This window comes from Copadichromis virginalis, linkage group LG16 (assembly GCF_057382275.1).
Source record: "Copadichromis virginalis isolate Kocher_CV1m ecotype Utaka linkage group LG16, C_Virginalis_male_GT1.1, whole genome shotgun sequence".
Classification (NCBI taxonomy): Eukaryota; Metazoa; Chordata; class Actinopteri; order Cichliformes; family Cichlidae; genus Copadichromis; species Copadichromis virginalis.
In genome coordinates this window covers 27,703,283-27,730,939 of record NC_140633.1, presented here as the reverse complement: position 1 = coordinate 27,730,939, position 27,657 = coordinate 27,703,283, and the positions used below count along the sequence as shown (strand labels likewise).

Here is a 27,657-nt window from a genome sequence, read left to right as displayed (position 1 = left end):
TATGATAAAATAAAATAACTGCATTTTGTACTGAACAAAGAAAACTCACTCACCTCAGAAATGCAACATATTGGCGTGTTTTCCTTTTGTCATTCTATATTCAAAAGGGGGGAAGCATGTGAAAAGAAGAAGAAGAAGAAATCTGTTCTTGACGGTGTGGTCAGCTTAAAAACCCGACATCACGTCTTAATGAAGCGGGTTCGGTCCAAAGCCAGCGAGAAACTCCAGATAAAACCCTGAAGCGAAGATGAAAGAATGCTCAACTCCTCTTTCCTCTCCTCCACTCTTGGCTTCAATTTCTCACTTGCTGCCTGTCTTCCCTTGTCCAGACAGATACGTGGTCCATAGCCAGAGCCTCATGTAATATTAAACACCGATAATGGATCAGCGCATTGTGAAAAATAAATGCACTCTTACGGTTTTTTTAATTCCATGTTTACATCACGCACCCAATTATCTCCCTCCTAAACGAACAGTATGCGCGCTGCTTCCTTTGTGCTCCCCGTCTTTCTCACTCTCAGCGGATTGAACCATTCCCGCAGCACGAGAGGGGGGGGGGGGGGGGGGGGGGGAGGTGGATGGGTGCTCTATTCCTGTGATTATATGTGAACGAATGGGTTTGGTGACTCGTGGCCAAATGTTGTTATTGTCGGGGATAAAGAGCCCGGGAGATGGAGTGATGGGAGGGGGGAAAGGGAAGAGGAGGAGGAGAAAGTGAGAGAGAAGGAAAGAAGGAGACATTTACTGTAAAGCAGTTTGATGCAAAGGAGGGACAAAGGGCACATTTTCTCTCTCTCTCTCCATTTTTCTCTTTTTTTTAAAATTTCTTTTTGCCTGGTATATCATTACATGCAATATGAAATTAAACTGTATAATCGCTCCCTCTGGAACAGCTGCTTCCACACACTAAACCATTTTTCTTGTCATGTGTAAGTAGGATTTCTCCTTAAGCGGGCTCTCATGCTACATTATGCAACCAAGATATAATTATATCTAGTGTAATGGTAGAGAAAACACAAGTGCCGGCCTACTATTTCAATAGCCTTTCATGTTTGCTCTGCTGCCTGTGAGCTCCTTCAGCAAAAAAATATAGTGTCAGTTCAGAACCTCGGAGAGCTCCGAGCCGGCACCAACAACCAGTGTAAATAAAGGGTTGCACTTTCTAATGGGTGGTTTGTTTGTTTTTTGTCTTTGTTTTTTGTCTTTTTTTAAAATAAATAAATAAATAAATTAGATTTTTTTTCTAAGCTATAAGTGTACAGCAGGAATATTTTTATAAAGTTTGCCAACTGGTACTATGCTCGGATTATTCAAAATATACCAAGAATAATATTTTGAGTTGCCCGTCTTCGTGAAAGTGGCTAAATTTACACAGTATCAGGCCTTTGCCTTGATTTTAGCAGCCTTTTGTCAAAATCAGACAGCTTAGCGTGAAAGACCTTGCTTCTAGTGGTCTTATGTGGATGTATGTAGCGTGCTGATGGTGCCCCCTCCCGGAGAGAAATCATCATCGTGTCGGACACGGGAGCCACGCATCTGAACCAGATAAAACCTGATGTAGTCCACGGGTGTTTGCGTTATTGTCAGATGATATTGATTTGGGATCAACTTCGTTTAATCATCCGTGAATGTGCGTAGAGAAGATCCTTGTAGTTGCGTTTTAAACTGAAACATATAAATACTTCTGCTCTATAGTTTGGCTCCATTCCATTTGAAACCAAACACATCATTAAAATATTAACAAGAATAATTTTTAAATGAATGATTATAATAGTGAGTTACAAATGTTTACTCCTCGGGTCAGTTTACGCACAGCTGCTCCTTAGTAAAACCAGCCTCTCATGTTACCTATTACGTAACGATATATTAGCGGAGCTGGACGGACGAGTTTTGACGCGTTAATAAAACCGCGCATGCTCAAAGGTAGCCCTCTTGTTTATCGCCAGTTTGCTGGAAGTTATGAAAGTTTTGCTGAATGTTTAATTCTCGCAAAGCGAAGACATTGATGATCTCAAGACCTGACTTCGGGTCAGGAATTTAAAAAGTCAAATTACAGATAGAAATGAAATTAAAAACGTTTGCAAAAGAACCTTTCTGGCTGTCAATTCAAAAACACGTCATTTTTCTTCACATTCCGCGTGTCGGCGGTTATTTTATTGTCTAATGATGTTTTAAAATGTCCCCGTGTGGACGCGCAGCATCTGTGCCTTTAAGATCATCTCTCACAGCATCCTCCTCCTCCTCTCCTGTCAGGGACGCGCACACACAGCAGTGCAATATTAGAGACTACAAGCTAGCTTTCTGCACACATATTTTCCCACAGGTACATCATAACCTCACACAACTACACCTGTCCTCGTTGTTTCTCAGCTGGACATTGATGCATTTGCCTCAACAGTAACCGTAGCGGTCCCTCCGATCGTTATTGCTTTTATTCCCTTCCCTCCCGCATCCAAAGACTGATCTACGCTACAAGATGGCTGAGCTGAATTTGGGGAAGGGGCTCACTGCAGGGAAAGTGGCCAGTAACGTGCAGAAAAAACTAACCAGAGCGCAAGAAAAGGTAAGCGTGTCTCCCTTACGCGTTGCTGTGTGGTAAATTTATATCTCCGGCCCTCACGCCACGAAGCAGTAATGCCGCATCCTCCACAGAGGCGCAGTGTCGCATCACGACATCATCAAATAAGCGTGGAGTTTGCTGTATTTAAGGAAGAAGCTGTTTACTTGAAATAGGCTGCTCCCCTGCTTTAAAACACTGTCACACAGCGGACACGTACTGCAGTCAGATATGGTGTAGGCCCTGTCATGATCTAGCCTGATGTGTCTGGTATTTGAAGGCTCCTATCTAAACTGGCAGATGAGTGATGTTACTCAGTAAGGGGCATCATCTCATACGTTCTGAGGCCGTTATTAAACAACCATGCAGCAATATGTTGACTATAGGTTGTAGAGGAGGCCACAGACTACGCTTTTAAACACCTGCACTTTGCGCTCAATATTTGGGAGGGGGCGCTATTTGTTCAGCTAAAGGTATTATAAAGCCTGCTGTAAGGCTAAAGATAGACAGAAAGCAGACACGGGTGCCTCCCTACATGCATACTATGTCTGTGTGAATGTTACCGAAGGGGGAAATTAGACTGTGTATAGAGATTTTGGCTATATGTCCCATCAATATGGCAAATATTTAAAAAAAAAAAAAAAAAAAAGACTTGCCATGTGTGTGTATGTTTCTGTTTTACATCGTCACTTCATGTTTCTAACCAAATGCAAAGAAATACTATTGATTTTTGATGGCAAAACAGAAAGCTGCTGGGAATCAGTTGTACGGTCTGATGTTTTCAATCATTATTTGTGTGACAGGTTCTGCAGAAACTTGGCAAAGCAGACGAGACCAAAGATGTCGCTTTTGAAGAGGGAGTAATCAACTTCAACAAACAATATGTAAGAGTGCAGTTCAGTGACTCATGGAGTCATAATTAAACATTTTCTAGATATCAACAATAGTATGGCCTAAAATAGGATAAACTGTAGCCTGCATTGAGTCTGAATCCACAGCATATAATACACGATTGGCGTTTTTTGATGAGGCTCACATTTAGTGTTTCATCCTCAGGCTGAAGGCAGCAAACTCCAGAGGGATTTAAGAGCATACCTCGAGGCTGTGAAAGGTGACACGCACAAACACACAAGTCAATCCAGAGACACAAACACACAGAAACACACTTTCATTGGCGTATGAATACACACTAATATAAGCTAATATAGAGGATGTATGTTTGTCCTTAGCCATGCATGAGTCCTCTAAGAACCTTCAGGCATGTCTAGCTGACATGTATGAGCAAGACTGGTACGGCAAGAATGAAGTGGACTCCATTGTGGAGGTGAGAAACACTTTTTACTATTTCTTTAAAAGCCATATTAAGTGAGTAGGCTATATGTGTGTACATGATGTGTGCGCTTAGACATCCTGAAAGTTGTGTGATACAGGGGTTATACTTTTCTTGCCTTCAAGTATGCGTGCCCACTTAGTGCTGAGTGTTACAAGTCTGGTCGTCATGAGGTAAACGGAAGGATGTTCGCCAATCCTGTGTTATAAATGGTTTCAACTACACGAGTCCTCCAAGCTGATTAGAAAATAATAGAATAACCGCTCTTCTGAAATATTCAGGCTGTCCATCTCTGCAAGCAATTATAGTCCCATAGCATGAAAAACTGTACTGCTACAGACTTTATATTATGCTGAATGTCGTAGAACCACGTCTGGTGAAAAATGTTGCAGAGATCCTTAAAATGTCCTCTAATTGTATTCTTGAGGTCATTTTTGATTAGCCACAAATAGCAAGAAGTCATTGCAATTAGCTAAAAGGCTTTTGCCTTAGTGAAGACCACAAGTCAAAATGATGCGACAGAGCTCCTGAAACAAGTTACAAAGTAAAGGAGAAATATATTCACATTGCATGCTACTCCAATATAAAATGTGCTCTGCAGGAGATTTGTCTCGTATAATGTTAAACAGTCTGTCTTGTGCCTGCTTCTGTACATTCCTTCATCTTGCAGGATTGTGATGTGCTTTGGACTGATTACCACCAGAAGCTGGTTGATCATGCTCTCATCTCCATGGATACTTACCTGGGCCAGTTCCCTGATATTAAGGTAAGTTAAGAGGTCGTGACCTCAACAAAAAATCGTTGGTCTTAAATGTTAATCCAGTGGCAGTGAGCGTCTCTTTTATATATTGTGACCTTGCTGGAAAGCATGTTGTATGAATACTGAGCATTTCGATATAAATGAAGAAAGTGAATAATACATTTTTTTTTCTTTTTATTCAGACTCGTATAGCTAAAAGGGACAGGAAGCTGGTAGATTACGACAGTGCCAGGCATAACTATGCCGTGACACACAAAACCAAGAAAAAGGACGGGGGCATTAAAATTACTAAGGTAAAACAAATGCGCTGCGGTGTTTGTAATCACTCAGATGCAAAATTCAACAATTATTTTGTTTTTCAGTTCATTATTTAGGTGAATCAACATGTAAGAAACCTAAAAAAATATATATGTTTGTTTTGTAGCCCTCATCCTTGTTGGAAAGGGCCACTCCAGGATGGGCTCAGGGTATTCTGTCTGCACACAACGTTGCCCAAAGCAGTCTTTCCAGGAGCCAGGTACATATTTACCTTATTCTACAATTGTAAGGAGTTTTCTGGTAACCCAGCAGTAAAATATATGTTACCATAACAAAGAAGTCAGTATGAGCTAGTTTCAGGAAGCCTTTCTAGAGATGACCCCTGTGTTTGTCTGTCCTCTCTGTTGATAATCTAATGAGGGCAAATTGAAAATGAGAACATCAAAAAGAACAAATCATATTAAGCACAATCAGTGGTGGAAGAGATGTTGTGCATACACACACACACACACACACACACACACACACACACACACACACACACACACACACACACACAATGTATTTAATTCATTACCAGAACATCTAACACACTTGCAAACATACTCTAATTCATTAATTTCAGGCTGAGGAGGAGCTAGAAAGGGCCCAGAAGGTGTTTGAGGAGATTAATGCTGACTTGCAAGAAGAGTTGCCGTCACTTTGGAACAGGTAGGGAATATGTGTTTTTGATTTTTCCTAAATGGATCAGTGCATTTCACTTTCTTCTGTGCTTATAGGCATATTAAATGAAGTCAAGCTGTTAATGCAGTCAGTGCTGTCTCTCTCTTCTCTGCCCTTTCTAGTCGTGTTGGGTTTTATGTCAGCACCTTCCAGAGTTTGGCTGGTTTTGAGGAGAAGTTTCACAAAGAAATGAGTCGGGTAGGAGTCTTCTATAAGCCTCTAGCAGTGATGGATTTAGATAAAGATTAGACGAGAGAAATGGATGCAGTATATCAGATAACAGTTCAGGCCAGACGAGGCCATCGACTATGTCAGCAGGGCCTGCAGCTGAATATAAAATCTGATCTAACCTTCCTTGTTTATCACCTAGTGCAAAGTGTGTTTTAATGTATTTCTGTTTTTTCCCTTGAAAGAGAAAAGTTTCTAAGTAATTTGTTTGGACCCGACGATGGAAACAAACTGTAGCAAACACACTTTACAATACATGGATAACAATATCTATTAGGAGGGTGCCTTCGCAGTGTAAAATATAAATCAAAGAAGGTGGCAAAGGAAATGTAATATTAATTAAATAAATAAATACATGATATAAAAATGTTTATCTTACACACCATCTTTCTGTCTCTACAGTTGGATCAGGATATGTATGACACCCTGGAGAAACTGGAGGAAACAGACACAACTAGGTTAGTGAGAAATGAGCCGTCATTTAAATTCTCTCAGGTACTTGGAAACTGCTTGTTTCATATTCTTTTTACATAAGAGGTTAAGCTTTAGGAGGGATCTGTGGAATTAAACAGATATCATTTTATTTTTCTATTTTAATTAGGGCTGTCTGCGTTAATCTTGTTAAAATGACGTTAATGCCATAACTAACTCGCTAACGGAGATTTGCCGCGTTAATGCATTTTAACGTCATTTTAACGAGATTAACGCTGACAGCACTAATTTTAATCAAATTTTATTTTGATAAAATTGGGTTTTACACACCTGAGGTACTGGAAACATTTCAGATTACCTGAAACAGCTGCTTGAAAAAAAAATCCTGACAGTGATTTCAGAATGCTGAGCCTCATAAACTAGTTTACCTTAGGAAGAGCGCAAAGCCATTGTTTTTGATGCATAAATGAAGTGGGGAGGTTATTTATACATCTTTTTTTGTCCACACTGTTTATGAGCAGAGTTTTATTTTAATTTGTAAATCCTGCAGGTTCCAAAAATACCTCATTTTTTGATTAACATTAACAGCAAATAGAAGACGTTTCTATGAGTGCTTGTAAGGGATAAATATTTTAGAGTAATGTATGATCTTAACTGATTTATGTTGAAGGCTGATCTCCCTATTGCATCACTAATTTATGATGCATGTCTGAAGTGGTGCAATAATCTATCACTGTGAATCTTTTAGATTATTACACCACATATCAAAAACAGCAATGGATTAACTTAGAGCTACCCCTGAATCCCCCACCCCCCCTTTCAGCAAGACAGGTATCTGCGGCGCCTCATCATCAGGAGCAAATAGGAGGTAACTGGAAGCAGCTGGGGTAACAATGATGAAACAACTGTTGTCTGTCTGTCCAACTGACCTGTCTGTTGAGCTAGCGTGTATGTTAGTCAGTCTGCAGACTTGGGAGTTTTCAGAGCACTGGATGCTTGATTTGTGCAAGTGATTTCAAAGAAGTACTTTTGGATCGGAAAGTTTCGTGCTCAGAGCTGCAGATAGAGTTGAGTAGACCTGTGTGTCTTATATGCTGCGCCACGCAAGACTGTCACTGTTAGCAACAGTTATGCTGTCTTTCACCGTAAGGTAGAAGGTGAATTTTCAGTCGGTCCTGCATTAGTCAGTAGTGTTCAATGTTTTCAAGCCAAGTGGAAACCAAGGAACTGAAATCCAACAATAGAGCAAAGGTTCATCATAAAAACTATGGACCAAAATAAATTAGAGAAGATTAAAATGACTAAATTGTAGATATATAAACATGCATTGTTTTTGTAGGATCCATAAGTGAACACACATCAGTGGAGCTGCAGCTTCTGTCTGTGGTAAAATGACTCAGCATACATATTCAGAGATGCTGACGCAAAATAAGCCTGGATCTTAGGGGGGACCCTGGAGTTCTGGAGCTCCAGAATTGTTGTCTTTCCCTGAATCCTAAACACCAAATTCCTTGATGTGTTTGACATTCCAAAACGTACCTCTCACTGCCATCTAAAACAGCCAGTGTACAAAATCACCTGTTGCAGCTTTAAGTTACAGGTATATGTCAACGTTTTTTTAATATCTGCAGCTCTGGAGCAGCTTTTATCCACTTTAGAGCATCTTCTCTGTAACAGGAGTTGCCTCTATCACTGCTCGCTTGTGACGATTTACTGGAGGCACAAACAAAGCCTGCTTGCATGAGAGGAGAGGACTTGAAACCATGAAAGGGGACTCACTTTTCTTGCATGACAGCTTTTCTAACACTTTCAGCTTGAAATCTTGCAGTGCATGTCTTGTAACCCTTCTTACAATCTTGTGTTTTAGCATTTAGCTGCTTCTTTAACCTCGGCGCTTTTATCTCATATCGTTTGCCGTCTTCATTGCTTTCTCTGTAATTTGTTTTCTTTTCTTCTCCCTCTTTCTCTCTATCTTGTTTACTCAGCGGTAAAGAGGCATCTAACCACACTCTCAGGCCAGGAGGACCACCCCCGATCCCCAAATCCCCATCCAAGGTAGACAAACAGTGTCTCACACACACACACTGATGTTTTCTCTTTGTTCAGAATACACAGAGGATCATTTAGTGTTTTAGTTTCTGGGGAGCCATCATCACTTACACATAGGGTTGCCATACCTGTGGATTTTGGGCTGTAAGTGGTTTATTTGTTTGTTTGTTTTTTCAAAACATTTTTTTTCATTTGTTTTTAAATTCAGGTCAACTCTTTGTGATCGGCAATAGAACCCCAGTTTAGGCTATTATCGTATATGTAAACACATTCACGGCTTCATGGTAAAGTTTTTGTGAGACTATCGTAGAACTTATTTATGTTGATCCATCTGGCATGTACTTCAAAACAAATGAATACAAAATATAATTTGCACATTCCGACAAAATTGAACTGCATAATATGAATTTTGCATTCATAACAGCAAAGTCCAATTGATTTGTCTAGTTGAAGGAATTAATTACTGCCTTTTTTCTATATTCTAGCTCAGACCAGCAGTGCCTCCTCCACCCAAGGTGACACCATCTAAAGAGCTAAAAACAGAGAATATCATCAACCTTTTTGATGCTGCAGCTACTCCTGATATCAACGTCACCTCCCCTACAGAGGTCAGTGAGCAGCTGCTGTCGATGAACCCTTTAGCTTTCCCCTTTTCTGTGCAGGTCAGAACACCCGCTTCTGATCTGCACCTCCTCTAATTTCTCCTATTCTATTCTATTCTATTCTATTCTATTCTATTCTATTCTATTCTGTCTTTTCAATTCTGTCCTTATCCCCCCTCCCACTGTTGTGCCCAATTAGCCAATGAGCCCTCCTGTTCCTGTTGTTATCAGTTTGACAGTCCTGCAGTGAGCAACCTGTTGGACATGGACCTGGATTCTTTCAGTGCAGCAACCAAAGCCTCCACGGTCACACAGGTGGATGATTCACGGCATGAAGATAAAGATCCTAGAGACCCTCTCTCTTTTAAGATATGTCAGTCTTCACAAGAGGTTTTAGTTTCTATTCAGACAGAATTTAAGTTCATTTCATGATATTTAATTCCAAATGAACTGAGTTAAAGAATGAGATGTCCAATGAAGGATTAGCCAACAACATCTGCCATTGCCAGTGTGGTTGGTTCACTTTAAATATGCTGAAATAAGCTTGATAGGTCTGAATAGAAATTGAAATCACTTGGTAAGCGTGGCATAGTTTGAAGTGTTGCCTGCTCTGCTTCTTTCCAAAATACCAAAAAAGAGTTAGATGAAGGCATGATGACCTGTAGACACCTGCCTCTAGTGTACACTTCTTCCTGCTTTAGCACTTTCCATGGATCACTCATGGCATGAACTGCAGACTACAGCCCTGCTTTGCTGTTCTTTCTTGGTCCCCAAGACTGTACAAATTCTCAATAACCTAAACGGTCCTCATGTTACTGGGAAGTTGCTTTTATTCTTTCAAATACTTAAATGATCTATTTTTGTTTGGCTTATACTATGCATGGTATTGATCAAAGTTACTACATGCCATTACTTGTGATTTACATAGCTTGAAAGACAAGAAGCTTGCAATGACAAACCCATACATTTTAAATTCCCCACTCTGAAGCCCAGTGTATAGAGCTTTTTAACCCATTTCAGTTAATTGTTTTGGTTTTAAAGTACACATAATGTATAATTAAACTAAAATTAGCAGAGTTACAGTTAGTTTGTGAAAACGTTAAACATCCAACATGCCAAAAGATATTTTTTCACGAAAGTACATGATGAGCAAACCAAAACTAATAGTACAGTAAAAATATTGATCTGGTGAAAAGCTACGAATCACTGATAATTAATATCAGAAATGCTCCTGTGAAGTGCACAGAAGTACATAGAGCGCAGTTATAGTTTGACTATATATTCATTAATCATTATACTAGTGGTAGTATAATATTCACTTTAGTTCAATTCTGTTCAAGTTCATGCGTATAGCCCCAAATCACAAGTTATTGCCTCAAATGAGAGATAAAATCTTTTATCTTAATATTTTCCTTAATCCCTTTATATGTATGTATATATATATTTTTTAAAGAACCTCCAATATAAGAGAGAAAACCTCCAAAATCAGATGACCCCATATGAGCAAGCAAGGAGACAGTGGGAAAGAAAAACTCCCTTTCAACAGGAAGAAATCTGAGCAGAACCAGGCTCAGAGGGGAAGCCATCTGCTATTGCTGGTTGGGGGGCCCTACAATGCCAAGGCTATAATTCACAATCAATTAACGGAAGGCTTTTTTTAAGATGCTTGAGTTAAAGCTAAAAGTTAACACGTCAATTATCACTTTAATTTTTATCATATTGCCTATATTTGTGTACTGAGGCAAAATTACAAAAAATGTAATTGTGGACCTAACTGTGGATTCCCTAATGCTCTTGCTATGCTCTATGACTTAGTTTTACAGGCTGCCAAATCTTAATGTTAAAATATTGTCCTCTGTTCCAAGTGACATTGTTATCCATTGGTCTGAGAGTGTTGTTAGTTTTTAACACAATTAAATAATATACTAATATATTTAACAAATCTACCCCTTCAGACTTCACACATCAGTTAATACTTTACCACATAGTGCTTGTACAGTTGTTCTGCTGGAGATCTTATGCTATGGGCTTGTAGCTCTAGAGCATGGGGCGTGTCTTATTGAATGTAAAAGGCAAAAGCAACAACCCTGTAAAGTATTCTGCTCTTCGTATTTATTACTTCCTTTGTTTTCCACAGCCTGCAAACTGGGACTCATGGGTAAGCCATCTATACTCATGCTAAAAAAAAAAAGTGCAACAGTAATTAGCAAAAAATCTAATTATCATCATCTTCATCAATACTTATTTCTATTTTTTTCTAGTAACCATCAGTTTAATAACAGTCATACATTATAGAAGCCCCGCTCCTATTATGCCTTTTCTATTACAGCTTTTCTGTTTAGCAAGCTTTTCAATACACTGACCTCTTTCATTTGTCTGTCCCAAATCTGTTTGTGCATTGTCTTTGTGTCTGCAGTGCGTGATTTGATAGACACTGAAGATATTGTTGAACAGCACAAATGGCGCTTGTGAATGAGTTTGAGTCAATTCAGTTCCAAGTTGACATTTCATACAGTTATACATACTGAGTCCATATAATTAGTGTCTTGTGTGCAGTCCACAATTAAAATCACTCTATTTCTTTTGCCTCCTGAAAACACCACTGACCTTTAAAAGCCCCAGTGTACCCAGTGTTTTATGGTAAATTCTAATGTAAAAGTGAAACATAATATTAATAGTGAAAAATATTTTCTGTGGTTTGAAATCATTTGCAACTGAATTGACTTATTTCCTTTCTGTTTCCCTTCACATGCTGTACCTGTATGTTCACATGTCAAACTGATAGAACATGTAGCCTTTACATGTTATTTTCATGGTTCATGTGACACACAGGGATCTTTTGTGTTCTCAAAGTTTAGTGAAGTTGCTCACGCTTGCTGTGGATTGTGTTATACAAACGAGTCTGGTAAACTAACAAGAGCTACTGGGCAACTTCACAAAGCCTTTTTTCGTAGCTTGGCCTTTTGACCATTAACCTACGTTTTTGTTCGTCCCTCTCGCTGTTAAGAGAGACGTGTCTCAACAATCATGGAGTTTTGCTATATTTGAGGCTGAGGCAAAGCAGTGATGGCTCAGAAAGGACTGACATGTCTACTCTTACAAAGCTTCCTTCCTCTTTCTCCATCTGAACATAGCCTTGGATTAGAAACCATGCTTGCTAACCACACACAGAAGATCCAACATCTATCTTCTGATGGGAAAAAGCTGACAGCTTTTATGTTTTTGCCTTCTACTGCCACCCTTCCTTAACCCTCATCTGTCTTTTGATTTAATCTGAACCTTTTCTGTAAAGGTTGGTACTTCCACATCAATCTTCATGGGCTTTATGGTAATTATGATGATAATGCTTGTGAGCAATGACATATTCTGATCTCCCATGGTCCTGTTTCTGCTCAATTAAGATACATTTCTTTATTTTTATCTTTAAATATTACCAATTATTTTGATAAGGATAATACTTATCGCTGTTCAAATCCCTTCAAAAGACCATTCTCATTTTGCAAGAGTTTTAGCCCCTTATTTAACATTAAGTACAGCCCTGTTTCCAAATGAAGATTGAATATTTTAAAAAAGTCAAGCCAAAACCAAAAAGTGTAAAATAACAATAAAGAACTATTCTGTTCTATTCTATTCTATTTATTCTATTTAAGAATATGAATGTTGTCAGAATTTTCTCAAAAAAAGACACATTATGTGACACATTATGTCATTAAAAGAAATACACTCCATACTCTATACACAAGGGATTGTGCTAAAATACGATATTGAATGGCCATGTTTTTGGGGCTCTCAAGCCATGCAGAGCCCATATAGGGCTCAAGAACATTTCTGAAAACTGCTGTCAGTCTTAAAACAACATATAGCCTAAAGAAAATCAACAAATCTCTCCACCTTCTACTGTGAACGTAAATAAGACCAAGACATATTAGAAAACTGTCCCGTGAACCAAGATTTCAAAATGCTTAACAGTCTTTGGACAATGTGACATGCCATGTCCCCAATTTTCATGATAGTCACACAAACAAAAACCAGATTGTGGTACATTAGTACAGGTACAGTACACGTTAACTTCCATGCCATGTACGGCAGCGGTCCCCAACCCCCGGTCCGGTCCGTGAGTCGTTTGGTACCGCGAGAGTTGAAGCTCGGGTGTGAAATTCTGGGTTTTTATCATTAACTCGGTTTCCCTGGGTCTTTTCCCATGTTGTAGTTATGTGTCTTATTTTGAAAGAAATATTTCCGTGTTACCATAGTGACCAGAGAGCATTAAGGGGCAGAGAGGAGGATGTTACTCTCAATGTTGTTGGTGCATTTCAGGAGGATGCTGCTAATAAAGTTACACAATTATTATAATAATAATAATAATTTATTATTATACTTACAAAATACCACAGTTTTTGTCTTGGTCGCATCATTTTATTTTGTTGTATTTATCCGCGACACCTTAAAAGCCGGTCCGTGAAAATATTGTCTGACATTAAACTGGTCCGTGGCGCAAAAAAGGTTGTGGACCGCTGATGTATGGGACCATTAATGCTGAATGATATATGCAGGTTTTATGCTGGTAGACAGACAATGTCATACACAGTTAGCTTATTTCACCTGGACAATGCCAAGCGTCTGTTTGTACAGATTCTATCAGTGTGGCTTTGTAGCATGAGTCCAGGTGCAAAACTTGCTTGCCTGCAGTCTAGACCTGATGAGCAACTAAAACCCTTTATCGGGAAAGAATAGAAAACATTTGCCTTTGCAAAATACAACAGTTGGTCAATTTCCAAATGCTTACAGTGTTCTTTAAAGACAAAGTGAAAACTATCATCCTTTGGAAACAGAGAAGTATTTTGGCTACATCAATATGGCCAGTATAAGATTTAGTAAAAGATAGTTGTTACATTAAGGGCTAAAACATTCAAAATCACTTGTATGACCTGTTAGTATTTAAACATTTCAAACTCCCTCCTTTCTTTCTTATGAATGTATCTCTTCTAAATCAATTTAGTTACACTTTAAAAAAAATATCAAACCCCTTTCTACATTAACAATACTTTACTTTTATTATTAGTCTTAAACTGGTCATACAACATCTCCAGCTTTCTCTTATTTTTAATTCTTCTTGATCCCATTTGATTTATGAAGCCCTTAGAATATCCAGAAGGTAAAATATCTCTTGTGCCCTCTTGACTCCTTGAAACCTGACCCTTGCCCTTCAGCCTGAGGACAGTGGTGCCCAAGAAGAAGCGACCACACAGCACTATGACCCTGTGGCTGCTGCTACAGAGGCCTGGGGGGATGATGGTTCGCAGCCTGTCCACTATGATCCCATCACAGCTGCTACAGAGGGCTGGGGGGATGACGGAACCCAGCCAGTTCGCTATGACCCTTTGGCTGCAGCTCAAGAGGGATGGGGGGATGATGAAAACCAGCCGGTTGATTATGACACCGTAGCTGAAGCCCAAGAGGGCTGGGGCGATGAGGAAAGCCAACCAGTCGCAGAGGTGCCTGCCACAGACTATGAAACACCTGCAGATGAGGCTCCAGCAGACGCAGTTGAGGAGGAAGCCCCCCCAGCTGCTGCTGTGTTGGATAATGAAGAGGGTCAGGTAACCAAGGAGAGAAAAAAATATAGAGATGCATCTGGATGAAAATGATGGATGCATCGACTCTTAAGAAAGAGGTTTGAGCATGGGGTACTGGAGAGAAAAAGATCATGTGAATAAAAGGTGGCAGATGGAGAAATCTTGACATGGAAAGATTTAGGATGCATCAAATGTGATAAAGAGGGCAAGTTGAAAATAAATTGTTGAGGGAAGGAAAAGAATAGCAACATCTGCTTCTCTACACTCAGTTAATCCCAGTCACTGCTAATCCACACACATAGTATTCTGTGCAAAAGCTTTATTGCAACTGTACAGTAGTATTTAATCTTGCATCTGTGCAGCATGCCTGTAATAACAAAGACTTTGCTGTTTAGGCTTTTCTGCTTGTCTTTGTCTCATGTTGTCTGTTTCTTCTTTCTTTCATTCTTTGCCCCTCTTTAATTTAAGGTTTTATCCGTCTCACCTTTTAACCTCTCTTGTTATTTATCTTTCTCTCTGCTACCAGGGAGACTCTGCAGCAGCTGCAGCAGCTGCAGCAGCTGAACCAGCTACACCAACTGCACCGGCTGCACCAGTAGTGGAAGAAGAAGCAAAGGAGGAAGAGGAGGTGAGCGCAAGAGTTTATATTTATTCTGTTATTTATGGAGATTGTGGCACCAACAAAATGACAAGAGGCTAAGATAGAGTTGGCAGTGCTGATGTTAAGATTTTTTACTGGGTGAACAGGATTAAAAATTAGTGTATCAAAGCAACAGTTCAGGTTGAGAGGTTTGGAAATAAAAGTAAAAGAGGCAAGGCTGAACATGTTCAGGGGAGAAATAGTGGATATATCGAAGAATTTTGGAGATGGAGCTGCCAAGAAAGGAAAAGAGGAAGACCTCAGAGAATATTCATGGATGCTGTGAAGGAGGACCTGCAGAGGGTTGGTGTGAAAGAAGAGGATGCTAGAGATAGGATGACATGGAGCAGATGATCGGCTGTTTCTACTCCTAAAGGACCAGTTGAAAGACAAAGTGATGTACATTGTAAACCTTATACTTGGCAATGTTTTTTTTTAGGTAACTACATTTGTCTTTTAACGAATCAACTATACAATAAAAGACAAAGTGCATCTCATTAGTCACAAAATAATATATCTGATGAGGTCGTTATTTTGTTTAAAAAAGACAGGTAGTAAAATTTAATGGACATGTATGTGTGCTTTAAGGTGAAATGTTACTATTTAAATAATGTATCCATAAATTAAGCATTTTTTTTAAATGTATTTATTGTCCAGACACCTGCAGTAGCAGCAGAATCAACAGAAGTAGCATCAGAATCTGCAGAGATGCCTCCTGGCTTTCTGTTCAAGGTAAAACAGGAGACCAAATGGGAAAACCTAAAAGTGTAAAATGTATTTTGTTTATACGACGATAACTCATGTTAGCATTTATATACAATAGGTCCAAGTGATGCACGATTATGCTGCCAATGACACAGATGAACTGGAGATGAAGGCCGGTGACGTGGTGCTAGTAGTGACTTTTGACAACCCCGAAGAACAGGTAAACTCAAAATTCAAACGCGTACTCATGTGCTTTTGTGCCACAGAAACACTGACACTGTTATCTGATTGCTTGCATGTTTGTGTGCTTAGGATGAAGGCTGGCTGATGGGAGTAAAGCAAGACGACTGGCAGCAAAACAAAGAAAATGGCACTAAAGGAGTATTTCCCGAAAACTTTACCCAGAGGCTGTGAGGCTGCCTCTTATCTACAAGAGGACAGGACCGCAGTCCGGCACTTTCTTTATGTTTCTCTTCCTCTTGCCCATTTTCCCTTTCTTGCCCTGATACTGTATCTTTCCTAGGACTTTGGCCATAAAAGCAGAGCTGTCACAGCCCTGGATGAAATCATGCATTTCTAAGGTCTGCTACACTGTGCTAAAAGGGGATGTTGGCATTTCTGTGGATTTCTGCCAACATTTACAAATTACAGATGTAGCCATTTCACAGGTTTCACTTTCAGCAGTTTTTCACTGCAATTACCTGATATTTGAGGAAGTGATTGGAGACTCGAGCTCATACTGAATAAATGCAAGGATGGTGATTCCTGAAATGGTTGCAGCTGAAATGGCATTAAAATCTTTTATCCTTGATCACTCGTCATCATGCAAAAGATGTTGACTGACATGTTTTAAACTGGGAATGAGATATCAAGGACCGTTTGTAGTTAGTATGATGTCAGGTGTAGCAGAGCGTCTTACACCCACATCCGTCTAAAAATGGATTTGTTAAGAGAATGTAAGGCTGAGCAAAAGGTAAAAACACTTCACTTTAGTAGAAACAGTGACTAAGCAGATTAAAACGCTGAAAAAATCGAACCAACTCCTAGCTTGCAACTTCACTTTCCTTCTAACTTTGAACTTACATGGTACTGAAACCTCATCAGCCCAGCAGCAGATCTTTAACTAGGACTGGAGTTCTCAGATTAGTGATCACACTCCTGATAAACTGCATTGGATAAAACCTGTCCTTTATCCCTATTTTAACTGTTTACTTATAGAAGATTGGCCCTTGGTTGTTGTATTAGTTTAGACTCTGTGGTGGTATAGGTAGTATGAACCTGTTGTTAAAATCCAAATAAATACATATATGTTGTTAACTGATCAACATATTACTGGATTTACATTGCTGGACAACAGTCAAGTAAACAAGGAATCCATAATTATGATTTCTGGTCTGGGAGTCTCATATGGTATTAATGACTAATTGATAAATTATTTTTGACTGTTGTTGTTTTTTTGTTTGTTTTTTTACCTTATCAAGCGATTTCAAATATGCATTAGCCTGGCTTGCTAAAAGCTAGCCTACAAAATACAGAAACAAGAAACTGCTACTGGTAGTATAATAGTTTATAGATATGGCAACACCCTTATACTAATCAAATATATAATAACTGAGCCAGCCTCACTAACTAAATAAATAAATAAATGTGCCGAAAACAGTTCCCTCTGTTTGCAAAGAGACTATTTAACTCACATGCAGATGATTATGAATATGCACCAGAGCAACTTCTTTTATTTTTATATGCTGCCAAGCAATGATTACATATAGCCTAATGTAACTATGTCAACAGAATTGCCAACTGAGGATGATATGGAGTGTTTTGTACTTCTGTAAGGTTTACTGCTCTCGACGTAGCCGCGTAGGTAGTTAAAACTATCTCACATTCAGTCATTCATTCAGTCACTGAATTAACAGCGATTCTCATGATGTTATTAACATGTAATAAGTCTGAGAGAAAATGTACGTGTGTACGATTGTATGTGTGTGTGTTTATGAGTTGTTTGAGATCAGAAATCTTTATCTATAGGCTATTGTTATTGGATGATACCACCGCCACAACCTACCAGGGGAAGTTTTTCTGACCGGACAAGGGCAACTCAAATGTATTTGGGCCTTTTTCCACTGGCTGGTATTACGGTTCCAGGTGTTATTGTGCATTTGTTGTGTATAAGTGTAATTTTACCAAGCTGTGATGACAGATACATATTCTATAAAGACAGTCATATTGTATGTGTGTTACTGTGTGCATGCTGACTTCCCATGTGTTGTTGTGTGAACACCCTTAATTTAAGACAGTGATACTTGGGTCACTTTTGAGGCAGTTGAAACAAGGTATTTATTTTTATTTTTTTATGTGTTTTGTTAAACTTTATAAGATGGTGGTGGGCAGTCATGGTGTGTGTTTTTCTGCCATTCTCTTTCAAATCAGTCCTGATTATTACTGCTGGTTGCCCATCAGCCTTGCCTCAAAATGTTGCTAGGTATCGTGGTCCAAACAGAGCTAATTACATGGAGGCTTGTCACATAAAGACAAATTCCAAGCAACCAGACACAAGTGGACTTTTTCGAATGGTTTTCAGTATTTTTAAACCACTTTGGACTGCATTTCTTTCTTTTGTTCATGTATATTTAAAATGCCTTATAACACGTGAGAACAACAGCTTCACATTAAGGCAAATTAATCACTATTTCTTTTCCCTTTTTTGTATAAATTAGTCATGTTTACCTGAGTCTGGCTCTGTATTTGTCTTTATGTAACACTCTCCTATGTTGAGCTATGGGGTATGACACAAAGGACTTTCCTGTACCTAACTGACCAATATTAAAGATAAAAAATATAATAGCTACTTGTCTGTGGTTCCTATTTATTAAATGTACAGTACCTTACAGTTCCTACTAAATTTATCATGCCAACACTGAGTGTAAGATGTGGCATAAACCTTACAATATTTTTAATTAACAAAATTGCTGCTTACTAAAAGAATTTTTCGTTCTGTTAACTGGTTAATCCACCAATTTGTTCAAATCAAAATTATATTTTAAATGTTATTAATGCCGGCTTTAAAATTTGGTTATAAAAACACACTTTGTTCTTTGTCTAATAAATAACTATATATAGATAGATGGGAACAAAAAACAGTTCTCCCTCTGCTCATTATTTGCGATCATTGGTCATGTGAACAAAGTGAACAAAATTTTAAAGTACTTCTCACTAATTCATGTGTTTTTCTTCAGCTAAGAAAAACAAATTGTGTTCAGCGTGTTGTTCTTCATGACATCCATCCATCTACTTCATTCCATAAGTAAAGAAGCAGGCTACATCCTGGACAGGTTCACAGTCTGGTGCAGGGCTGAGAAAGAAACAGACAAACCTTCATTCTTACATTCACACCTACAGCCAGTTCAGAATCACCAGTTATCCTTACCTACCTCCGTTTTGCGACTGTGGGAAGAAAGCTAAACACCTAAAAAGGAATCAGAATGGATTTAAAGCCAGGACCTTCTTTCTTCTTTTTGCTTCTCTGCAAATACTGAAGCATCCAGCAGGGGGTACTGTGCTCACTGACTAATTTCCTATCCTGGAAAAAAGAAAAAGCTTTCAGGCATCAAGGGGAGGAAAGAGGAGCTTTGCTGAGAGCTGCTGTCCTTGGTACTGAAACCAAACAGCAGCCCACCCTAACCACAGCTGCTGTTATATTAAGTTATAGATGTATCATTTCATAAAGTGACCAATAGGTTATTTATGTTTTATCTATGAAATCCTTTTGCTAGTCCATTTTGTTAGCATAGATCTTGAAAAGACGGAAAGCATTTCTATTACAACAAGCAGAATAGCCACTTTATTACTTTATTAGATAATCTATATCTATATGATACTTTGTATTGTATTGTCACGATCTCGTTTAGATTTTTTTTTGCTATGATAAAAGCACAACAGATTTTAGTTTACAAACAAGAGAAAACCTTTATATTTCAAATTCAAAATTTTATGAACAGAGTTGCCAGAAAAAATATTACATTTACATTTTTTAAAAAATAGATCTTTAAATAGTCTCTCCAACAATAGCTTAATATACATATGTGACAAATCTTTGAGCAGTCATACAAAAGAATGCCTTCAATTTTCCAGATCGACTGCAATGTTTGAGTCTTCACATAGCAACTCAACTGGGAGGGGCATGCGGGAAATATGAACTATATATTACATATCTATTCATCTCCAATAAGCCATTTAACAAAAAAGATTAGACCTGCTTGGCATACTGCTAAGTGTATAAAGACGGAAGTCAAAAAAGACCATGCAAAGTTTCAAATAAACACCTATTAAACGCTTAAGAATAAAAATAAGTACTGTTTTTAATATGATGCCTAGCTAGCTACTTAATACAGTAGTTGAATACAGCCTGAGTGCACTGATCTGAAAACTGGAAACCTGAAACAATGAAAAACAAATAAAAAAGTTTTAAATTAAAAACACCTGATAATCAACAAGGAGACGTTTAAATGAGCCACATAAATTTGTTTAACACAATCAAGTCGTGTAGAAACGGATGGCAGAGACAGGGCGGCCACTATAGCACCTTTAATCAATCCTGCATCAGTAAGTGACAAATGTTGTGAAGTAGAATTATACAGTATGTGTACAAAGTGTAACACAAATACTGTGTATTCATACTCTTTCTCCGCCATCCAGTTGTTACAACAAAGCCCTTTTTCAGATGTCAAAAAACAATGCAACACCAGTACATTTAATCTCATCATGTACAAAGTAATGAACTTAATAAACTGTCTAGTTAAATATTTTTCTGTAAATTATTTGCTAATATATAATATAGACTCTAAAAGGAAGAGTAAAGAATCAGTGAATTTACTGCAGTGATGAATCTAACAGTAAACTAAGTAAAGTCCATGAGTTAACTGTATAAATACCTATGTACATTTAAAGTTTCACATCTCACCTTGTTCAGTCACTAATTTCTCCTCTTTTTTTCTTTGTGTGTTCATCTTAAGCCTGAGACACTAAAGAGGTTTCACAAAATTGTATCAATAAGCTCAAATATTGTCAGATTGGAGTAAATACAGTACAAAGGAAGGATAAAAACCCGGCAGTCTCACTTCTCAGCAATTTTTTTTAGTATAATCTTTGTTTTTGATCTGTGGTAAACAGAAATCAGATTTTTTTCATGTCTATTACATTTTTTTGGAAATGAATAAAACTAGAAATACTATTTTTCCATATTTCTGTTACTAGAATAATGTGTCCTGTCTCATTTTCTCTCTTTATCTCGTTTGCATGAACAACAAAAGAACTTGTTGAAGTACAGCAAATACAGGCAAGTGGAGTTACTACAAAACATATTTACATTATAAAATGAATTGCCTTTGGTGGTCCCTCAGTTGATTTCTTGTGAAAAGAAAGGTTGTTGTGCTTTGCATTCTAGTGCTCCATACTAGTGTTAACTGAAAGAAGACATCGTGGTGAAACATGTCTCTGCGCCTCTTATCTATGTCATTGTTCAACAGACCAGGGGTGGAAGTGTGTAGTATCCAGCAGCATTTTCCCTAGCCAATGTAGAAGCCAAGGGTACCAGTGCAGCCCATCATTCTGTGCTTCTGATGGCCCAATCAGGCTGTAGAAGAGTCGTAGTGGGGCCAGGGCCCAGTGGGACAAATGGTGACTGTCCACAGCAGCATAACAAGATGCCAATACACCATTTACCACTATAGACCCATGCTGGGTGAGTGGGGCATACAAGCCAATGCTCCTCTGCTCGCTCACAAAGGTCACAACTGAAAGTTTTGGCTGCGACTTCACTTCCCCTGCCGATGTAAACACACACTGTCCTGGCTGGACCTCGCTGGCAAAAACCGTCCTCTGACCTACTCCCCATCTAGGCCTGCCTTCCCACGTGGAACCCGATAACGGCTCTTCCTCTTGCTGATTCAGCCCAGCAGTGCAGTCTGTGACAAAGATCAGGTGAGCAGCTGTGAGAGTAATATTGAATCCTGCATTAGTCCCAATAACATAAAAGATCTTTGAGGCATTGGGCTGGCGGTCCAGAAAGGATAGGACTGGGCTGTAGAGAAAAGGACCATGGCCGTCTGCTGTTGAGGAAGCCAAGACCCGATCACCAGGGAGGAGGTCACGCATCTGTTTAGCAGCACCACCTTCAACGACAACCTGAGCGTCACCAGGGAAACAACCACCGGTTTTGGCTGCCACAGAGTGTTCTGTTGAATTGAAGAACAAAAGACATGATGATGTTATTTGTAATTATTTAGTGCTAATGCAAGAATGAAAAGCATAAAGAGAGGTCCTCTCAGGAGAGGAGGACAGGCACCGCGGCATTTGGTCTCCTACAGGGATTTCACATTTTTCTGGGTCACTGAGTATAAAGCAGGTAAGACTTTGACTCTCGAAGAACTTTATCTCAGTGGATTAGTGGTGGATTGTTAACACATGTATACATTATGACTCAAAGTCAAGGTTCAAACTGCTTTCTTGTCTATCTGATTCTTGCCCTCTTCTTGTGCTTAGAAACTATGCACACACAGAAACCCACTTCAGAAAAATTATGTTTTTATCTGCTTTTAAACAAACCAATTAAGAGCTGATCGCTGGATTTTTAAACTATTACTTGTCCTTTCATTGTGTGAGGCAATCTTTAAATATGGTTATGTGTCATTGTAACCATTTTATAATGCTTACAATAAATTTATATGGTTTGAAATACATGAAATAGTTCCCAAAACATTTTTTAAGGCAAATCAATTTCTTGGGGTAATGGAAATCTTACAAAAAAAGACAACAAAGCAAAATATCAGCCAATGCTGTAACTTCATATTTTTCATGTATTGCCCTCTGTTATGGAAACAGTGTTCAGTGCCATGGTATGTACATGTACTGTATTTCTATCTTTCTGAAGCAGATTTTTCATGTTAACAGTTAGCAGAGTAATAACAGAGAAACATCCTTTGTTTTACTATTTTATTTTGCTATTGCCGAAGTGACAGTGTTGCAGAGTATATCTGAGCTATTTGGCCCTTTAAGACGCAGCGAGATGAGGTGGCAAAAAGGGGTAGTCGGCAAGAGCTAATGGATAACCAGCTGATTGTATCACCACAGTCAGAGCACGGCCTGGGGTCAGAGAGCCAGGAAAGTACACAGACTCTGGTTCTAGATATTGTTTTTAAACTGGGTCACATGCCCCAGTCTCAGCGGTTCTATACACACTGAGACATCACAATGGGCTCGAATCTTAGCAAAGAATCCTGCTATTACTAAGCACTATATGGTACTACCGTCTTAAATGAACTGGGAGAACAATAGAATAGAATAGAATAGAATAGAATAGAATAGAATAGAATAGAATAGAATAATTAATGCAAAAAATTGTGAAACAGAAATGAATCAGTATAAATGTGCGTGGGTGTTTGTGTGAGAGGGCTGTCTTAAGGCAGCCAAATATTTGTCCAAGGTGTGTGTCGGTAAGCCTGAAGGCTGCAGAGACCAGGGGGTGATAAGACTCAGATAAGCGATCTCAGAGAAACCTACTGAAGGAAAAGCAATAGCGAACAAAGAGAGAGTTAATCATCTCACAGGCTACTAACCTCATCAGACTGCTAGAATGCAGTTTGGCATCAAATAACTGGTGGTACCAGACATGGGTAAATGGATTTCTTAAGTGTCTTAAAAGTTAGAATAGCTGGAGGTGGAATGCTTTCAGCTATTGTTTGCATGAAGAAAGTATGTGATAAAGTATGTGTACTGAAATATTATGGATCTACTACAAAAATGCAGATTGAATATACAGTCAAGAATACAGAAAACACTATTATGTCAAGCAATTTAAGTATTTTAATTTAACCACCATATATCTTTCATGGTTTTTGACCACAAATGTGGTACTACATATAGAGTATTAGCTGCCATTAGTCTTGCACTGAATGCAGAAAAGCCTACTTACATTTGTTTTCATTCATTTCATCCACATGTTGTACAGCTAAATATCCTAAAACCTTGATAACTAACGATTTACATAATGACTATACACAACATCTATTAAGACCAACATGTGAGGCTAAACTGGGCAAAGAGCACAGGTGCACAACCTGCTTTGATTGGCTCCCAGTAGACCATACACTTAAGCACACACCCAGAGTGTTAATAAAGGCAATGAATGGGAAACTAAACCATTAGTGGCTCACTGTCAAATGGTCTAGCATCAGCCTCATTAGCAGTAATAACAGCTGAACACAAAAGCAAAAACACACAAAGAGGTACTTTGATAATGCATACATACTGTGCACTGTTCTAATTTACATCTCTTACCTGACTTGACGCTACAGTGAATGTGGGCTTTGGACTCGTAATAGACCCAGTCAAATCCAGCTTCTACAGCCAAGCGAGCCAACATAGCATACTTATTCCTGTCCCTGTCAGGAGGACAAAAAATTATAGTTAATTTCCAGCATGAGTCCATCTGAATTAAAATTCACAAAAAAGACCATTTCTACTTTGACATTTATGTAGACAAGTTGTAAGGAAGGAATTTTTCCCACATTCAGACTAAAATATGTGAACTTGCTATCAGCTAAAAAAATGTGGTGTATTTGTTTACCAATTGCTTGACTCATCACATTGCAGATAAGTTAACTGACAGTTTAACTTGTTGAGTGTCACAGTTCACGCACTACAAGCAGTTTAAATGTTCTCTGGCCAACGGCCGGCCTATTCACAGCACATAACTTATTCTAGCCTACCTGTCTGATGTGGTGATGTCGACAGCACGCCCCTCATAATGCAATGAGTCCTCTGAATGATGACCATCCTCATCCCAGCCCTCCGTCACTCTCAACTTCACACCTGGCCACATGTTCATCACAGAGATGGCCAGAGAATTTAGCTTGTCTTTACACCGCTAAGAGAGGAACAAACAAGAACAAAAGGAAAGCAGACTGTTAGAAACATAAAGAAATCTTCTAGTCCCAGTATCACTTAAACTTGAGAAGAAACGTATATGAAACATTTATTGCAATGAAATGTCTCTGAAGAATGATTACATTGTGGCAATCAACAAATGAAAAGAAAAAACATTTTACAGTGTTGACAGTCTGTTTCTGATAAGTCTGTTAATCAGGGGCATTATGTGGTGACAAGAGATGGATCATGGATGACAACAGCAGAGCCCAGTAAGATAACTAGCTAGGGTAACTAGCAGGAAAGCATGAGTGACTAAAATAATAATAATAATCATCAAAATAAATACAGGATACCTCAGATTGTAAAAAAACACAAAAGAATCTGCAAATAGTCATTGTACATTAAAAATGTGCCAGGTGGGTTTTTCCAGATTGTTAGAAGCATTATTATTGTGGTTTGTGTTAGTTCTTTGATCAATGAATGAACGTAGGATTAAATGAATTAGCCGATCTGTTTAAAGGTTCACAATTAAAAAAGAGCTTAAAAAAAACAGGGTGTTTTTGGGTTTTTTTACATTAAGGTGTGTGCTTGTTGACCAAATGAACATTGTGATATGAAAACAGCACTGACTTTAATATTTGATGGGAAAAGATGCTCCGGGACCCAAAGGCGGTGATTTTACGCACACCAAAGTTTATGTCTAGGCATGAAAACCGTGCAGATTGGCGACGACCGAGACTCACTTGGTGCGTGACTAAAAGAAACACTAAAAGTCTATAACAGTTCAGTATGTCAGACAGCAAAACCCAGAGGACCAGGAGTCAATGAAATCAATCACTGTAGTTCAAACATCTGACTGACCAGAGATATTGAGCAGACAACTGTATGCAACAGTGTAACTAACCTAGTCACTCAACTCCTTGTGGTATACTTGCTACAATCAACTTTCAACCGATTCTTTCTTTATAAAAACAAAGAAAAGAAAAAGAAAGAAAGAAAGAAAGAAAGAAAGAAAGAAAGAAAGAAAGAAAGAAAGAAAGAAAGCTTTTCCCCCTTTTGCAATACCAGGTATATTTAGGCACTCTGGCCTGTATCGCATCTTGCGAACGTATACGTAGGCTACTCATTCATCCCCCTTCTCACCTGGGTCATTAGCCTGTCGGCGCCCGTGTCCTCCTCATCTTTAAAGATTATGTCTGTATTGTAGTTTGGCGTCAGCTCTTTAAAGCGCTCGGAGTTGCGTGTTATCTTGCCCTCGGGACGCCCGCTGGCTCCTAGGGTCTTCTCGGCGACGTTTGGGCTGAACTGCTTGTAGGCAAGCGGGATGAGCTTTTTCGGGAGCCGCCTTTTGCCGTACCCCCTCCCCGGCCCGCAGCCCTCCGAGGCAGGTGCGAGGAGGAGGAGGACCAAGGCACACAGAGAGGCGGTGAGGAGGAGGAAGGAGATCCGCATCGCCCCGGGGGGAGGGAGGACTCTCCCGGGGGAGAGAGATGTCTTCAGTACCTCCGCGGTTTGGCTACCGACTCCATCGTCCGTGACAGTTGCAAATCCACGTCCGAAAAACTCGGATAAAAGAAGCTCAGCACCTCGGCTGCACGGGGCACCATTTGGATACCAAAAAGTTTCTAGCTTTTCCAGAACATCGACCCTGTATTGAGAAACTTCGCTCGCACCGCCTTACAGAATCAACAGTAAGTGTGCAGGCTGTAAAGTCCGTGCATTTTAAACAAACAGGTTCAAAGTCGATTTGGTGGGTGAGAGAGTTAAAGAGAGAGAGCGGTTACTGATATCCAAGTTGCAGTGTTGTGGTTTCTCTCCCCCTCTTTCTTTTCCTCTGGGAAACTGTCATAACAGCAGCCACTTTTGCCTGCTCTTTGGTTGGTGCCCTCTCTGGATTGAAGGCTTTTCCTCTCCATATGCTGCCGGCGTGCAACAAGCTGCAGCTTTCCAGTTGAATTGAAGGGATTTGAGTGATCCAAAACGATCTGTTGCCACTTCAGACCGCACCCTGCCAGTCCTGCCCTCCTCTCTCTCCTTTGCTCCCTCTGTTCCTATACTCTGCCACCCACCCCGCCCCTCTTGGGCACAGGGCGCACTGGAGAGTCCTGTCCACACTCTGCTGGCAGACAGGCAAGCAGCAAACACAAGTTTGCCCTTTATTGCTGCCACTTCACATTTCCAGTTGTTGTCTGTGTCTTTCTGTGACCTTGACAGCTCTGTACTCTGACAGCCCTGCTTTTTGTTTTACATTGTAAACAACAATCACAATCAATTAAAGCAATCAATTTCCTGGAGTAGACTGCCACAATTTTTCCCGGCTGCATAAAGATCAAGGGTCATTAGTTGGCTTGATGTTGGATGACTGACTGCGTAATAGGGTAATTACCAGGGGTGAGACATACTAATTGCCTGGATGTTTAGCAGGTAGATTGCTTGGCAGAAAAACTGATTTGCTGACTGACTGACAGATTGTTGAACGGCTAGTTGACTGACTGAGTTACAGCAGGGACAATTAGTCTTAAATGAGTGCTCTAATAAATAACCAATAGTACTAACTTTATGTCAGTTTTCTAAAATGGACATCTTTAATTTAAAAGCTTTTGGCTACTTGGTTCTCTTGCTGCCTATAGGTGAAGCACACATCCACATGCACACACAAACACACACACAAGCAAACCCAACCCCTCCAAATTAGCTCTTCAAATATTTGCCAGCAGAAAATCAGTGGTCTCACCACTGTTTCTCAATGCTGGCTCCTTGGAATGAATTAAACTGTACAAGGCTGAGGCTTTCCACAGTTTACGTTTTATTATTTGTGTCTGTAAACACCGTAAAGTATTTTTTGCTGCAACACTGCTTTTCATGTGTCTTG

General features: G+C 39.3%; 3 protein-coding genes across 7 annotated transcripts in view; 1 reads left to right on the top strand and 2 right to left on the bottom strand.

The window, feature by feature from the left end:
- Window positions 1-537, bottom strand: part of tmem198aa (transmembrane protein 198aa) — a 40,843-nt gene extending 40,306 nt beyond the window's left edge. Inside the window, exon 1 of the mRNA XM_085434246.1 lies at window positions 54-537. The gene's annotated coding sequence lies outside the window, so the exon portion shown is untranslated. The remainder of the gene's footprint in view (window positions 1-53) is intronic.
- A 1,682-nt stretch (window positions 538-2,219) lies between these two features.
- bin1a (bridging integrator 1a) lies at window positions 2,220-18,704 on the top strand. 5 transcript variants are annotated; one of them, XM_085434238.1, is made up of 20 exons: window positions 2,220-2,563; window positions 3,361-3,441; window positions 3,614-3,668; window positions 3,787-3,881; window positions 4,558-4,653; window positions 4,830-4,940; window positions 5,072-5,164; window positions 5,531-5,616; window positions 5,751-5,826; window positions 6,259-6,314; window positions 7,112-7,156; window positions 8,274-8,343; window positions 8,823-8,945; window positions 9,171-9,254; window positions 11,077-11,097; window positions 14,150-14,539; window positions 15,042-15,143; window positions 15,813-15,887; window positions 15,979-16,080; window positions 16,173-18,704. In XM_085434238.1, exons 1-20 carry the CDS (start codon window positions 2,477-2,479, stop codon window positions 16,272-16,274), a joined length of 1,950 nt encoding a protein of 649 aa, XP_085290364.1. In that variant the 5' UTR covers window positions 2,220-2,476; the 3' UTR covers window positions 16,275-18,704. The 5 variants fall into 5 exon arrangements, with proteins under 5 accessions (XP_085290364.1, XP_085290365.1, XP_085290367.1 ...); XM_085434239.1 differs by lacking the exon at window positions 7,112-7,156; XM_085434241.1 differs by lacking the exon at window positions 9,171-9,254.
- A 1,043-nt stretch (window positions 18,705-19,747) lies between these two features.
- Window positions 19,748-26,780, bottom strand: LOC146690989 (indian hedgehog B protein-like). Its single transcript, XM_085434244.1, has 4 exons — window positions 25,929-26,780; window positions 24,626-24,783; window positions 24,195-24,298; window positions 19,748-22,093 (listed from the first exon to the last, which is right to left on the bottom strand). Exons 1-4 carry the CDS (start codon window positions 26,235-26,237, stop codon window positions 21,372-21,374), a joined length of 1,293 nt encoding a protein of 430 aa, XP_085290370.1. The 5' UTR covers window positions 26,238-26,780; the 3' UTR covers window positions 19,748-21,371.
- Window positions 26,781-27,657: the final 877 nt, after the last annotated feature.